The sequence below is a fragment of the Acipenser ruthenus genome, chromosome 16 (assembly GCF_902713425.1).
Source record: "Acipenser ruthenus chromosome 16, fAciRut3.2 maternal haplotype, whole genome shotgun sequence".
NCBI classification, from domain to species: domain Eukaryota; kingdom Metazoa; phylum Chordata; class Actinopteri; order Acipenseriformes; family Acipenseridae; genus Acipenser; species Acipenser ruthenus.
The window spans coordinates 19,801,937-19,819,073 of record NC_081204.1 but is presented as its reverse complement, the minus strand read 5'-3'; the positions used below and the strand labels follow the sequence as shown (position 1 = coordinate 19,819,073).

Below are 17,137 nucleotides of genomic sequence, written 5' to 3'. Positions count from 1 at the left end.
ATTTAAGAGCGAGTTCGACTGAGAGCAGTTAACTTATAGTAAAACTATTTGCATATATGAGTAAAGTCCAGTAAGAGCACATAGTAATTACGATAAATGGAAGAGAATTATTTCAAATAAGAGCATAAATGGAATTGATTTTAAAAAGGAAATTGAATTGTTTTTAAAAATAAATATAAATGGAATTGATTTCAAAAAAGGAATTGGAATGGATTTAAAAAAGGAAATTAGATTGATTTTAAAAAGGAATTGGAATGGATTTTAAAAAGGAAATTAGATTGATTTTAAAAAGGAATTGGAATGGATTTTAAAAAGGAAATTAGATTGATTTTAAAAAGGAATTGGGATGGATTTTAAAAAGGAAATTAGATTGATTTTAAAAAGGAATTGGAATGGATTTTAAAAAGGAAATTAGATTGATTTTAAAAAGGAATTGGAATGGATTTTAATAAGAATATGGAATGGATTTTAAAAAGGAAATTAGATTGATTTTAAAAAGGAATTGGAATGGATTTTAAAAAGGAAATTAGATTGATTTTAAAAAGGAATTGGAATGGATTTTAATAAGGAAATCAAGTGTCTGAACATAACATGGCATCCCTGAGGTTCGCTTCTTATCTAAATGTAGCCTGAAGGTCCATTCATACTTTAACATTCAAATGATGCAGTGCTGGACTACAATTATTTTTGTAAAGCCAAAACGTTAAGAAAATGTCATTAAAGGCCACAGAAATACAGAATGTGATCACCGCTGACTTGCATTTGTGAAGCTGTCGATAATGAGCAGTAATTGGGACTCATTCCTCCTGAGTGTCTGTCCCTCCATGCCTGAGTGAAATACCCAGTGGAGACAGCCAGGAGTCAGTGGAGTAGTAGACTTGTGTGGTAACCTACATGAAAGCAGCATGCAGTGGGCAAACACAAACTAACTACTGTATTATGAAATACAGCACACGCTATGCTTGGAATATATACTGGATGGAATTATTATGGGTGACCTAAGAACTTGCGATTCATTAAGTTGTAAAGCAATTGACAATGTGCTGACTACAACTAGGTGGGTATTGGATATGTGCATGTGTTCTCAAATGTGTTTGATTTTGAAATTCACGCCCCTATAAGCAACCACACTGAACCATGTTGAACTAGTATGAGCTTCACTGTTGAATCAGGGCAGCCACTGTCATGCCGGCTCATCTCCTGTATTTACGTTTCTATCGCAGGTAGTTGTTTGTGAGAGAGTTCCTAGGTATAGGGCTTATTGAAGCAGTCAACACGTGGGTTTGCATTACAGGAGCTTGAGTCTTTGCTCGTCTGAAAGAGTGATGGGCTTTTAATTAATTTAATAAGCCGGTTTGTTGAACTAAGAGATGACGTAATTAAAGTTCATATTTATTTATACACATTATCCTGTGTAACAATAATGAATTGGAAATAAATAGTACATATCTTCTGTGTGTTGAATAGAGGAAATGTTTAGTTTATATAACTGGCTGTTTGCCATTTAAACAAAGATTATAGCATTTAGAACATGAACACCTATTGACAAAAGAATAAAGTGGCTGTTGTTTTTCTTCATGGTTCACTTGCATATTGAATGCGCTCCTTTGTGTTCTCTGTGCTGTAAATCAAGTTTGTTTGGGACATGAAAACTGCAGTACAGCCCTAGATGATGACCTATATTGCCTTGCAATCCAATTTCTTCTCTTTTTGTTGGGGAAAAAATATAGATGTGCACTACAACACAAACCCGCACACTGCAGTGCACTGCATGGAGAGAGGTGCACAGAGTATCCCAACAGTGGATGAGTTCAGATTGACACTGTACAGCATGGCTAGCACAGAGGCAACGAGCCCCACATTCTCATCAATGGAGATTTCCTTTGATATTTTTTAACCCTGATAAAAGCACTGTGCCGAAATGTTTGTCATAGTTTTAAATGAATGTGTGGTGCTTGTAAATGTTCTGTTACATGTACATGCATTGTAATACAAATGGGAACTTTTTTAGTTTAAGATTTAAAAGTAAATGGAAGAAAAGCCAATATTAGGCCAGCCTCTGCAGAGTGAGTGAAGCTTTGCTTCTTGCTGCTCACAGTCTCCACTTCATTCTCCACAGGATCACTCTCAGTTTTGGAAACACATCACAGTACCTTTTGAGGGAGATGGCGGGCAAGATCTCAAAGGACGAGCTCGAAGAACTCCGAGAGGCTTTCGAGAAAGTTGGTGAGCATTGCATTGTTGACATACAGAACTAATAAAGTGCTTTACCGGAGTGGCTCTGGACATGGGTGAACCATGCTGCATTGCTGACCATGATGAGTGTTTCATGGTCACTCATGGTATAGAAATGACAGGTTGTGATGTACAAACACAAACTGAAACTCCTTGGTCTGACAATGAAAAGTAGTTGAATATCATTTGGTTGTGGGGCCATACACCAAGCACGGTCTGTCAATTGCTCACCATGGGGAATAAGGGCAGCGTGGTGTAGTAATTCAATGAAGATGTTGAGAAAGAACATAAAAACATTTGTGAAAGAATTTTTCTTTGCATTTGTACATATTCTAGCATTTAGTATTTTACAATTCTTAGTATTTGTACATATTCTACTGTTGAGTACTTTACATAGTTATGGAAGAAAAAACATGGTAACATGAGAACCATATCTGGGTACTGTTTTACATGGGTAAATGCATCTTAGAATATCTTCATCTAAGCAGGGTACAGGCTTGGCAGTACTACACTGTTAACTGTGTTGGGTTTCACTGCAGATCTCAATGGAAATGGCTTTGTGTGTGACTATGAGCTCCAGGAACTTTTCAAAGAGGCTAACCTTCCAATGCCAGGCTATAAAGTCCGGGAGATCATTCAGAAGCTGATGACGGAAGGAGACAAAGACAAAGATGGCAAGATCAGCTTCGACGAGTTCGTTTCCGTGAGTATTCTAGAACGAGATGCAATTTAAACACACATGCATAGTGCCCTGTGCTGGAATTGGGTCACCCAGGGGCAAGATGATACAGCTTCTGGGAATCTCTTCTGTTCCACTAATGCAGTGGGGTCAGACACATCCAAGATAAAGAAGATATTTCTGAAAGGGATAGTTACATTTTAATAGGGTGGAGATTACATGAGGGAAAGGGTTTTATAATAAAGCACTGCAACTTTCCAGTTCCTTCAGCTCCCTACAGATGGAAGAATGTAAGGGTTTCCCGAGTCCTCGCTTTGGATTATACACGTGTGCCCGCTCATCTAGTGCTGGGACAAATATTCAAACCAATATTTTTTGACATGTATTTGGATACAAAAATCAGATGTTCGTATTCGCTACAAATGACAAAAATACCTTGCACTTATTTACCGTCTTGCCAGAATTTGCGCAACAGTTTCAAAAAAATGGTAAATGAAAAAGAGCTCTGTGTAATATGTGAGATTTTATATATATATATAACACTGAATCAACACAGCAGCTCTTGAGCCTCTATTAAAGTTTTAGACAGAAAAAAGTAAACAAACCAGATTATGCACGCACACCCTTATGGAAAGCCATCTGGGACAAAAATGCATTGTGCTGCTTTAGAGCGAGTCAGAATCTCATGGAACAGAAGTGCCTCGCTTAAACAGTACCGAACATGTTATAAATATTGTTGTGACTTTCTGTTATGTGGCATGTAATAAACGAGAACCAAAACGGTGAGTTTTTTCCCCTTCACTTCACAACGCCATTTGCACATTTGTTTTATTTGAAGTGTTTTTAAAGTTAAATCTCAGTTTTCGTTTGCTTGTTCAACTACAAAAAGGCACAAGTAAACCTCATTTTATTACTTTATGACAACATGTTGATGGCCACTGTTTACTATGAAGAAACGGCAATGGCAAGAAATGAAAAAAAAAAAAGAAAAATAAATCTGCGTTGTCAACTTTATGTACTAATTTATTTTGGGAATAAACAAAACAACGTTTAACTTGAGCTGCTATTTGGCATCCTTTGTTTTGTAGTTCACTGGGTAAAGTAAATCCCACACAACTTATTCTTTACTCCTGGGATATTTTTCTATTTTAACGTGTTACATCTTGCTGTAAATAAAGGCACACACACAGGGGCCATGGCCACGCCCCCTGCCCCTGCTGCTGTGCTGTCCCTGCCTGCGTTTAGAGCAATATAATGGCTTTTACTACTTTTTGAAAAACGAACAAATATTTAATTTGAGCGAATATCAGAACATGAAAATCCTGTGTTCGTCCCAGCACTACTTTCATCAGAGCTCATGGGTTACTTCATTGATAACACTGAAGTGATCATGTACAGTATGTGATGCAAGCTTTGAGCAGAAAGGGATCATTTCCGACAGTGTGATGACACAGTTCACCTGATTTATTGATTTTAAATGTAGAACTGGTAGCAGCCTCTAGTAAAGAATATTAGAAACTCCCCAGGCCAGTGTCATCAAGTGTCTTTTGAACAATGCCAGTGGTTTAGCTTCCTCACTCCCCTGGTAAGCCGAAGCGCTGTGCTCTGTGGCTCTGTCACTCATCTCTAGGGTTCATGACTATGTGTGATGCCTGAAGCATTCCTAAAGACCCCCCTCTGAAGAGGAATCTGTCATACAGGAGAACAACATGCATGCTAATCCTCTATCTGCAAGATCACTGGGACAGGCTAGAACTATACTTGCTCTATTGCATTGTGCATTGTTAGACACTCATCCGTACCACAGAATTACACAGCGGGTAAATTAACAAATACTAAAATAATAAACTTTTTTTGAAAATAAAAAAATAAAACAACTAGTAGGTGTTTAATTTTGTGCTCCTGTTATTTGTTGGTTTTGTATTTTATTTTATTATGCCTGTCATTCATTTTCATTTGAACTCTTTTTTGTTTTTCTGCAGGTTTTATTGTTTGGTCTCTGCTCTTGATTTACAGCAACAGCGTCTTCCTTTTGTTCTTGGTTGGTTCAGTAGTAGGTTTCAGTTGATTGCCTGCATGTGTGTCTGAGTTGTACCTGCACGCTGGCTCTTCAATGTGTCCCTGTGTTCTGACCCAAACCCTTGCTGTCTTACAACTTCACAAGCTAAAGTCTTCTCCTCCTGTGCGCATTGCTGTTCCTCCTGTGCTCTCAGATTAGGGTGTGTGTAGACAACACACAGTGATTCTACAACGCAATATATGGAAGCAATGCGAAAGCCGCTGTTTTAATCTTTTTCAATAACTTCCTTTTGGACCCGTTTTCATAACGTGTTCTTCCTGAGGTGATTGTATCATCTGGGTTCAAGCTGTCCAAATGTTCTGTTCTAAAATGAAAATGCATGTGTTCTTTCAACCTACGAATAAAATAATATGGGAAGGTATGGCAATGCACTGAATGTTTAGTAATCTTTTGAATTGCTTTGAAGACTTTGAGCAAAGACTTCAGTACCTGTATTTCAACCTTGTACAAAAATAACAGGGTGCAGTTTGTTTTCCAATGTCACAGTGTGTGAGCAAAGTGACCTTGCACCTGACAGACCGATAGCTGCTATGCTCACCTCAAACTCCTGCTCTTAATCATATTGTATCACAACTAATACATTCAAAACATTTTGAGAAAGGCTTTGATTCACGGCTGTATGAATTTACCATGTGTGTGTTATTGGTCTTCATGTTAATATTCCCTCTGACAGTCACAGTATTGAATCCGTTGTGTATGGTGCTGGTGCTCACTGAATAAGCTGAGTTGTAGAACTCAGATAAGCAGCCTGTAATTGTTTTTAATACACAGTGTGTTGGCTTGCAATGTGCTTCTGTAAGGCTGTGGGTGGAATTTCAGCATCCTGACTGTGCACTGCACTGTCAGTCCGCCCAACTTCTCTGCAGATGTGTTTTAGTTCATTACTGTGTTTGTTTAACCTGCATAAAAATACCCAAGTGGCACTTGGTAAGGGACGTAGCAGTTACTACGAGACGAAGTCCTCAAGTGTATATTTTTTATTCAAGGCAAGCTATATAATCCTGTCTTGTTTTGATAAAGAATGTAACAATGCAGTGTGTGGAATTGATCCTGTCGGACTGCAGCCAATGCTGGCAGGATATTTAAAGAATTTAAGCTCCTGGACAAATACTGTATTCTCCTTTTTAAAGAGAATAGAAAAACAGCTAAATATAACACGACCCCTGCACACAGACAGTAATCTGGCACTGCGGTTGGAAGAGAGTGTTTGTTTATTCATAGCGTGCACTCCGCTTGAGGTTTTACATTACCAACAGGAAAGCACTTTTTATTATTTTCTCCCCTCTTTCTGTGGTAATGGGATATTGAATAGCCAGTGAGTTCACTGTAATGGATTTTCCTTTACTCCACATGTCAGGAATGCTGGTGTGTATCTTTAGGGACTGGATCTCAGCAAGGGTTTAGGGTTCCTGAATCTAAGTAGTCAGGATCATAGGATAATAGAAAAAGAGCCTCGTTCTCATGATTTTAGAACAGGTAAACGAGCCAATGCAAGAAGAGAAGGAGACTTTGTGGTGTGGTTGAATGCGTAATTGATATGAGATGGTATAGTCCACAGTGACCATACCACTTTGTTTGTGTAATATAGATTATGTAAAATAATACAATGCATTGATTGCATGGTTCAAACTACAGTAACAACATTTAAAACATTTATAAATATCCAAGGGTCCTTGCCCCCCCTCCCCCCCCCCCCACCACCACTTTTGAAACGCACACATGTAAAAGATCTGTTACGGTTGTCAGGCTTCACAGCACCTTCCTTGAAATGTTTTGTCACCGGCAGTGTTCGTGTGCACCGTACAGGAAACTCTAATCAGGCACAAGTGCACCTCTGCTTCTGACATCATCACGCCTCACCATGGAGATGAGCCATCCAGCACGACTGGAATTCGGTGTCATGGTTTAAGCTTGCCATACACCAGACGCGATGCGATGTGTTTTTAAAATTGCCGACGAGATACTTTCGCAGCGACGCAACCACACACACCAGAAGCGACACAGAGGCGATGCGACAGGTTTGAAAACTGCCAGATCTATACAACTGTTCATAATTGCGATTGACAAAACTATGATCAAGATGATACATATTGGTCAATGTGATGTGGAAATTCTTTTACGGTATTTCAACACATATGGCAATAAATCATACATACCAGGCTTATCCAGTTCCTTCGAAATGGACTCCCATATATTAATAATAATAATCTTTAGAGCACCTTTCATGCCACAAGGTTCAAGGCACATCACACAAGTTAACAAGTTTACAATTACAAAGACAGATATTATAAAAACACTAACAGAGGACAGAATAAAATCAGAAGGCTAAATTATAAAGAGAAGTTTTAAAAGTAGCCACTGTGGGTGAATCTGATATGATCAGGCAGAGAGTTCCACAGTACGGAGCCCGAACACAAAAAGCAACCTCGCCTTTCTTCCTAAGCCTTACCCTCAGACTGCAGAGCAGGCCACTATCAGCTGACCGATAGGGAGACAATAACTCTGACGAGTAATCTGGTACCATTCCATTTAGTGCTTTAAAAGTAAGCAATAGAATTTTAAAATCAATTCTATATTTCACAGGAAGCCCGTGCAGAGATGCCAGCACAGGAGTTATATATGTGTTCTCTTTTGTGTTCCGGTGAGAACCTTTGCAGCTGAATTCTGCACAAGCTGTAGCCGTGAGCACAGGGCGTTACAGTAGTCCAGTCTAGATCTGTATCTTAATAATTGTGAAGACCTTTGTCATTAAAGCTCTGGGTATTTTTCCACAGCAAGTATTATTGTTTCCTCCATCATTTTGGATGCTGCTTCACCCTGCTGGACCACGTGCATTGAAGCTGTTCTCTGATTGCTCAATGCCCTAGTTGATGAGTGACAAATTGCAAAAAAAATAGGATTCAATCCTATTTATTTCACGTCTCCCTGGTGCTGCTGCCGCATTGTCTGTGGTGTTAAAGATACTTATTAAAAGTATAGGTTCTATTCATTTTGTCGCATCGCTGCACAGTTTCGCTTGCCGAAACGCATCTGGTGGGTAGCAGCCATTACTGTCCACAAGCCACTGTTTGTTTTGACGTCTCCTCTAATGAGGCCTAACTAATATAATTTAGCAGCTTGTGCTGTGTGTGATCATGTCAATATGCAGCAGGCCTGTTATCTTGTTATTGTTAAATAAATAATTTAAAAAAAAACTGGCACTTCCTGTTTACAGCATAACTCCTTGTGTTTTAACCTCGGAGTCTAAATTTGAGCCCACATTTAGAATATTAATTTGCAGTGTTTGTTTTAGAAAAGAAAAAAAACCTCTTGGGTATAAAAGTAACGTATTGAATGACTTGTTCCAGATTTTCCAGGAGCTGAAGAGCAGTGACATCGCTAAGAGCTTCAGGAAGGCAATCAACAGGAAGGAGGGGATCTTGGCCATCGGAGGCACCTCGGAGCTGTCCAGCGAGGGCACGCAGCACTCCTTCTCCGGTACAGCCACTCTGCCACACACAGGGGATTCACACAGTTAAAGCACAGCCATTCTGATTGTTTACCACACTGATCGATAAGTCCTAATGTGGAGGGTATGTCAGTTGTCAATGAAAATATGAAATTAGTGCAGGTATCTTTTTTTTTTTTTTTTGCTTTTCGTCTTCTATTGTATCTAGTTTTTCTAGGTAATGTTTCTTTGTAATTCCTCTGCCCTGTAAGTCCTAATCGTCTCATACAGGTTTAACTCATTTCACATACATACGGTACGTGTTTGTTCACTCCCATGCCTCCGTCTGCTCAGATGAGCCTGGGTGTCCCTGGCGTGCTGCCCCCGAGTCCCACCCCACTCTGCTCATTGTTTCAATGCAGCTTTCCTGTTCTTGTTTAATAGAGGAGGAGCGATACGCCTTTGTCAACTGGATAAACAAGGCATTGGAGAACGATCCAGACTGCAAGCATGTCCTTCCCATGAACCCCAACACCAATTCCATGTTTAAAGCTGTCGGTGATGGCATTGTGTTGTGGTGAGAATAAAAACACTGAAATCTGTATCTCTGTATTTTTCTTAAATGGTTAAAGGTTATCTAAAATGCATTTTCTTTGGTCTCATTCGCTCTATTCCCATTATTACGAACCCCCTTGTTATTTGTACATTTGTAATCTGTCTTGTTATATGCATCTTGTATTATGTGCATTAACGCTGTCCTTCGTTGTGCTCCAGTAAAATGATCAATCTCTCTGTGGCCGACACGATTGATGAAAGAGCAATCAACAAGAAGAAGCTGACACCGTTCACAATTCAGGTGAAACACAGTTTGGAAGGGAGGTTGGGGTAATGGCTGTACAATAGGTGGATATCTTTAGTTTATGCTAATGCTGGTGTCATTAACTCTGTTGCTGTTATTAAGCGTTTCAGATCCAGATGTTTGAATGTTTTACTTGTTCTACAAATCAAAGATGAAGTTTGTGTTTCCATTTGGTCCCAGTGTAAGAAAACAATTGAAACATGCTGGAGCTAAGCAGTCTCATAGCAGCAATGTGCTCCTCTTTCTCCCGTAGGAGAATCTGAACCTGGCCCTGAACTCCGCCTCTGCGATTGGCTGCCATGTGGTGAATATCGGAGCCCTGGACCTGCGTGAAGGGAAGCCTCACCTAGTGCTGGGCTTGCTGTGGCAGATCATCAAGATTGGCCTGTTTGCAGACATTGAGCTCAGCAAGAACGAAGGTGTGTTAACTGGAGTGCTCAGGGAGCTGTCTACCTCGATACACGCACAAATTCAAATAGAAACTTTTTAAATAAAGCCAAATGTTTGAAAACTCACAGGGGAGAGCTCCTACAAGTAACAGTATCAGTCTGTTTAGTTTTTCAAAATAATTTGGCACTAACTTGGCACTGTGGTAAGTGCATTGTGAACACTAGAGATTTAGGAAGGAAGGTCAAGCTGCAAGGTCTGTCTGAAATCAGAGTGATCAGCTCCACCCAGGAGAAATAGAGAGCTGAACTGCGATATCAAGCTGTTAACAAATATATACAAATGATATATACATCTATATTAGTAATGTTCTAGATCACAATAACAATGCATTAAAGCTAACCTCTTTTGAAGTGAGAATCAAACATGTATTGCTTTCAGATTCCCGTTTCTCCACTGTTTCTGCTTTTCCAATGCACTGTATATAGTCCCTGGGCCAGTTCATGTTTAGCCCCTGTATGCTAAAAGGATACTTCTTACCATCTACTTGTTCTTGGTATCTATTTTTCTACCAGTTAATCCCTTTTCTGTGCTCCATTGCTCTCTCTTCTACCAGTTTAAACCCTTTTCTGTGCTCTATCGCTCTCTCTTGTTCCAGTTTAAACCCTTTTCTGCAGAGGAGTCAGAACTTAGTTATTTTACATATCCCCAATGTCTTCTCTAAACCATTATTTACTATGTTTGTTTTTTCTGAAAATAATACGGTTCAATGCAATTTGATCTTTTGATACATATTCATTATTATTTATTTAACCAGGATAGTACTCATTAAGACCAAAGCGTCGTTTACAAGGGTGTCCAGACATAAGAGCACAAACAAGTCAGTCAATCAGCAGCTCAGCAGCAGAACACCGAATCTAAAAACATTACGAAAAACACAACTGCGGAGTGCACAAGAGTACGAGAACAGCATCGCCAGTGCTTAATCTATCAGATATATCAAATGAACATTCAGAACAGCATCGCCGGTGCTTAATCTATCAGAGATATCAAACGAACATTCAGACCAGCATCACCAGTGCTTAATCTATCAGATATAAAGGAACATTCAGAACAGCATCACCAGTGCTTAATCTATCAGATATAAAGGAACATTCAGAACAGCATCACCAGTGCTTAATCTATCAGATATAAAGGAACATTCAGAACAGCATCACCAGTGCTTAATCTATCAGAGATATCAAATGAACATTCAGACCAGCATCACCAGTGCTTAATCTATCTGAGATATCAAACGAACATTCAGACCAGCATCGCCGGTGCTTAATCTATCTGAGATATCAAACGAACATTCAGACCAGCATCGCCGGTGCTTAATCTATCAGATATATCAAATGAACATTCAGACCAGCATCGCCGGTGCTTAATCTATCAAATATAAAGGAACATTCAGAACAGCATCACCAGTGCTTAATCTATCAAATATAAAGGAACATTCAGAACAGCATCACCAGTGCTTAATCTATCAGAGATATCAAATGAACATTCAGAACAGCATCACCAGTGCTTAATCTATCAGAGATATCAAATGAACATTCAGACCAGCATCACCAGTGCTTAATCTATCTGAGATATCAAACGAACATTCAGACCAGCATCGCCGGTGCTTAATCTATCAGATATAAAGGAACATTCAGAACAGCATCACCAGTGCTTAATCTATCAGAGATATCAAATGAACATTCAGACCAGCATCACCAGTGCTTAATCTATCAGATATATCAAATGAACATTCAGACCAGCATCGCCGGTGCTTAATCTATCAAATATAAAGGAACATTCAGAACAGCATCACCAGTGCTTAATCTATCAAATATAAAGGAACATTCAGAACAGCATCACCAGTGCTTAATCTATCAGAGATATCAAATGAACATTCAGAACAGCATCACCAGTGCTTAATCTATCAGAGATATCAAATGAACATTCAGACCAGCATCACCAGTGCTTAATCTATCTGAGATATCAAACGAACATTCAGACCAGCATCGCCGGTGCTTAATCTATCAGATATAAAGGAACATTCAGAACAGCATCACCAGTGCTTAATCTATCAGAGATATCAAACGAACATTCAGAACAGCATCGCCGGTGCTTAATCTATCAGAGATATCAAATGAACATTCAGAACAGCATCACCAGTGCTTAATCTATCAGAGATATCAAACGAACATTCAGAACAGCATCACCAGTGCTTAATCTATCAGATATAAAGGAACATTCAGAACAGCATCACCAGTGCTTAATCTATCAGAGATATCAAATGAACATTCAGAACAGCATCACCAGTGCTTAATCTATCAGAGATATCAAATTAACTTTCAGAACAGCATCACCAGTGCTTAATCTATCAGATATAAAGGAACATTCAGAACAGCATCACCAGTGCTTAATCTATCAGATATATCAAATGAACATTCAGACCAGCATCGCCAGTGCTTAATCTATCAGATATAAAGGAACATTCAGACCAGCATCGCCAGTGCTTAATCTATCAGATATAAAGGAACATTCAGAACAGCATCACCAGTGCTTAATCTATCAGAGATATCAAATGAACATTCAGAACAGCATCACCAGTGCTTAATCTATCAGAGATATCAAATGAACATTCAGAACAGCATCACCAGTGCTTAATCTATCAGAGATATCAAATGAACATTCAGAACAGCATTACCAGTGCTTAATCTATCAGAGATATCAAACGAACATTCAGTCCAGCATCGCCGGTGCTTAATCTATCAGAGATATCAAATGAACATTCAGAACAGCATCACCAGTGCTTAATCTATCAGAGATATCAAATGAACATTCAGAACAGCATCACCAGTGCTTAATCTATCAGAGATATCAAACGAACATTCAGAACAGCATCACCAGTGCTTAATCTATCAGAGATATCAAATGAACATTCAGAACAGCATCGCCGGTGCTTAATCTATCAGAGATATCAAATGAACATTCAGAACAGCATCACCAGTGCTTAATCTATCAGATATAAAGGAACATTCAGAACAGCATCACCAGTGCTTAATCTATCAGATATATCAAATGAACATTCAGAACAGCATCACCAGTGCTTAATATATCAGAGATATCAAACGAACATTCAGAACAGCATCACCAGTGCTTAATCTATCAGAGATATCAAATGAACATTCAGAACAGCATCACCAGTGCTTAATCTATCAGAGATATCAAACGAACATTCAGACCAGCATCGCCGGTGCTTAATCTATCAGAGATATCAAATGAACATTCAGAACAGCATCACCAGTGCTTAATCTATCAGAGATATCAAATGAACATTCAGAACAGCATCACCAGTGCTTAATCTATCAGATATAAAGGAACATTCAGAACAGCATCACCAGTGCTTAATCTATCAGATATATCAAATGAACATTCAGAACAGCATCACCAGTGCTTAATCTATCAGAGATATCAAATTAACTTTCAGAACAGCATCACCAGTGCTTAATCTATCAGAGATATCAAATGAACATTCAGAACAGCATCACCAGTGCTTAATATATCAGAGATATCAAACGAACATTCAGACCAGCATCGCCGGTGCTTAATCTATCAGAGATATCAAATGAACATTCAGAACAGCATCACCAGTGCTTAATCTATCAGAGGTATCAAATGAACATTCAGACCAGCATTGCCAGTGCTTAATCTATCAGATATAAAGGAACATTCAGAACAGCATCACCAGTGCTTAATCTATCAGAGATATCAAATGAACATTCAGACCAGCATTGCCAGTGCTTAATCTATCAGATATAAAGGAACATTCAGAACAGCATCACCAGTGCTTAATCTATCAGAGATATCAAATGAACATTCAGAACAGCATCACCAGTGCTTAATCTATCAGATATAAAGGAACATTCAGAACAGCATCACTAGTGCTTAATCTATCAGAGATATCAAATGAACATTCAGAACAGCATCACCAGTGCTTAATCTATCAGAGATATCAAATGAACATTCAGACCAGCATTGCCAGTGCTTAATCTATCAGATATAAAGGAACATTCAGAACAGCATCACCAGTGCTTAATCTATCAGAGATATCAAATGAACATTCAGAACAGCATCACCAGTGCTTAATCTATCAGATATAAAGGAACATTCAGAACAGCATCACTAGTGCTTAATCTATCAGAGATATCAAATGAACATTCAGAACAGCATCACCAGTGCTTAATCTATCAGAGATATCAAATGAACATTCAGAACAGCATCACCAGTGCTTAATCTATCAGAGATATCAAATGAACATTCAGACCAGCATCGCCAGTGCTTAATCTATCAGATATAAAGGAACATTCAGAACAGCATCACCAGTGCTTAATCTATCAGATATATCAAATGAACATTCAGAACAGCATCACCAGTGCTTAATCTATCAGAGATATCAAATGAACATTCAGAACAGCATCACCAGTGCTTAATCTATCAGATATAAAGGAACATTCAGAACAGCATCACCAGTGCTTAATCTATCAGAGATATCAAATGAACATTCAGAACAGCATCACCAGTGCTTAATCTATCAGAGATATCAAATGAACATTCAGAACAGCATCACCAGTGCTTAATCTATCAGAGATATCAAATGAACATTCAGAACAGCATCACCAGTGCTTAATCTATCAGATATAAAGGAACATTCAGAACAGCATCACTAGTGCTTAATCTATCAGAGATATCAAATGAACATTCAGAACAGCATCACCAGTGCTTAATCTATCAGAGATATCAAATGAACATTCAGAACAGCATCACCAGTGCTTAATCTATCAGAGATATCAAATGAACATTCAGACCAGCATCGCCAGTGCTTAATCTATCAGATATAAAGGAACATTCAGAACAGCATCACCAGTGCTTAATCTATCAGAGATATCAAATGAACATTCAGAACAGCATCACCAGTGCTTAATCTATCAGATATAAAGGAACATTCAGAACAGCATCACTAGTGCTTAATCTATCAGAGATATCAAATGAACATTCAGAACAGCATCACCAGTGCTTAATCTATCAGAGATATCAAATGAACATTCAGAACAGCATCACCAGTGCTTAATCTATCAGAGGTATCAAATGAACATTCAGACCAGCATCGCCGGTGCTTAATCTATCAGATATAAAGGAACATTCAGAACAGCATCACCAGTGCTTAAACTATCAGAGATATCAAATGAACTTTCAGACCAGCATTGCCGGTGCTTAATCTATCAGATATATCAAATGAACATTCAGAACAGCATCACCAGTGCTTAATCTATCAGATATATCAAATTAACATTCAGACTAGCATCGCCGGTGCTTAATCTATCAGATATCAAATGAACATTCAGAACAGCATCGCCAGTGCTTAATCTATCAGAGGTATCAAAGGATATGGCTAAATTAGGAACACTAACTGATATTAGATTTTACTAAAACTGAGCTCAAGTATGATGGAGCTGAACCATTCTCAATTTTGAACACAAGGCCGTACCAGTGAACAAGTCTTTGTTGTGCTAATGCGAACCATCCCAAACGAGCATACGTCAAACCACTGATTAGAAGGGAAAGCAAGCCCCAGGCCAGTCCTGTGTAGTGATGGTGGGTGTGTGTGTTCCCAAGCCCCTGGCCAGTCCTGTGCTGTGATGGTGTGTGTGTGTGTGTGTGTGTGTTCTCAAACCCCTGTCCAGTCCTGTGTAGTGATGGTGTGTGTGTCCTCAGCTCTGTGTAGTGATGGTGTGTGTGTTGTCAAGCCTCTGGCCAGTCCTGTGCAGTGATGGTGTGTGTGTGTGTTCTCAAACCCCTGTCCAGTCCTGTGTAGTGATGGTGTGTGTGTCCTCAGCTCTGGTGGCCCTGCTCCGAGATGGGGAGAGTCTGGAGGATCTGCTCAAGCTGTCCCCTGAAGAGCTGCTCCTGAGATGGGCCAACTACCACCTGGAGAGTGCAGGCTGGCACAAGATTAACAACCTCAGCTCAGACATCAAGGTAAGCATGCATACCCCCAGGAGCCAGGAGCCTACCAAGGACTCGCAGTGCAGCGTCACAATAAAAAAAAAAACAATAATACCTTGTGCCAGAGAATTTGTGTGTCTAACCGAGGGATAAGCTCCTATAAAGTCTGATTTATGCCTAAAGAATTGTAAAGTAAGCTGTCTAACAGATTAGCCTAGAAAGTGGTAAGCCTGGAATGCATTAATACATTTCAAAACATCAGTAGATAGCCCCAGGTTCAGATGTTAAGAGCATTACACTCTATCAATGAGTGAAGGATGGCCATAGTCTAGCCAGCTGCTACAGCATTAGTACAATGAAACTGCCCTGGTCATCAATGGTGCCTCTGTATACCCAGGTAATCACCAGGTGCAACGAGTCTGACGGGGTGCTTTGTAACAGGCAGTGTTGCGCGAAGCAGTGCCGTTTGGGATTAGGACCTTGCCGGTGTGATGATGTTAAAAGCTGTAGAACTGCTTGTGCAGTTGGGCCTGGCTCCCTTGCGCAGTTGTTAAGATGCTCCTGTTTCAATGTTGCCAGGTGGCTCCCAGCCTCCACCATGTCGCACCTGCACTTGCCCAGTTTCATTGCTCTGCTGTGTGTGTGTTTTTTTTTTAAATGCAAAGTGGTCAGCTGACGTTCTAAGCACTGTGTGGGTCCATAGCATCTCTGATTTGTTTTAATGCACAGTCCTTCAAGGCTGCACGGCTGCTTTCCTGCTGCCGGTGTTCTTGCGCAGGGTCTATTCACAGCAGACCTGTTCCACACAGCGCCGCATTTTAATTTGATAATGCCCTGCGGCTGCAGATGTGTAATTTATAAATACCATTAGTATGATTGTTTTGAACATTTATGCTAAATAAACAGGAGCACTGAGGGACAGGCAGAGCAACCGCCATGATCGACTCCTGCAAGGGAGCACTTGCTTCTAACCCAGAAAACGAGTGTGCTGTGTCTGGTACCCTGTCTTCACACACTGGGGATTGATTTGAATGTTTGGATCAGTATCCAGAGTGAGCATGCTGTAATATATTTCACATGCTATGGGGTGTTTTTATTCATAGTGACCTGGATTTTTGCCTTCTGGTATTTTAGATTTTTTTTTCTCTCCTTTTTTCATAATTCTATTGCTGTAATTCTGAAGTGAACAGAAATGGCTCTAGTTACGAGGGGTCACCTTGTTGACCAGGGTACTCATTGAGTGCTATCTCTTTCAGTGCTAAAAGTACAAGTGCACTCTTTGTGCGATCACTGCCTCTCATCACATCCCATGAACATGAGGTCATTATTTCGATTTAGAAACGCTTGCTGTTGATAAAGCAGTAAGTGAGGCATGTGAATGTTTTCTACTAATGCCCTAGCTTCTAATTACTGAAGTTGTAAATATACACTTTG

General features: G+C 39.6%; 1 protein-coding gene across 4 annotated transcripts in view; it reads left to right on the top strand.

Annotated features, from left to right (window-relative positions):
- The window catches only part of LOC117412442 (plastin-3), a 66,940-nt gene that overhangs the window by 32,604 nt on the left and 17,199 nt on the right, over positions 1-17,137 (top strand). For all 4 annotated transcript variants that reach the window (XM_034020884.3, XM_034020882.3, XM_058989003.1 and 1 more), the window contains exons 2-8: positions 2,120-2,226; positions 2,775-2,938; positions 8,342-8,471; positions 8,866-8,998; positions 9,196-9,277; positions 9,534-9,699; positions 15,594-15,736. In XM_034020884.3, the coding sequence (XP_033876775.1) occupies positions 2,166-2,226; positions 2,775-2,938; positions 8,342-8,471; positions 8,866-8,998; positions 9,196-9,277; positions 9,534-9,699; positions 15,594-15,736 (879 nt within the window). In that variant the 5' untranslated portion in view covers positions 2,120-2,165. The remainder of the gene's footprint in view (positions 1-2,119; positions 2,227-2,774; positions 2,939-8,341; positions 8,472-8,865; positions 8,999-9,195; positions 9,278-9,533; positions 9,700-15,593; positions 15,737-17,137) is intronic.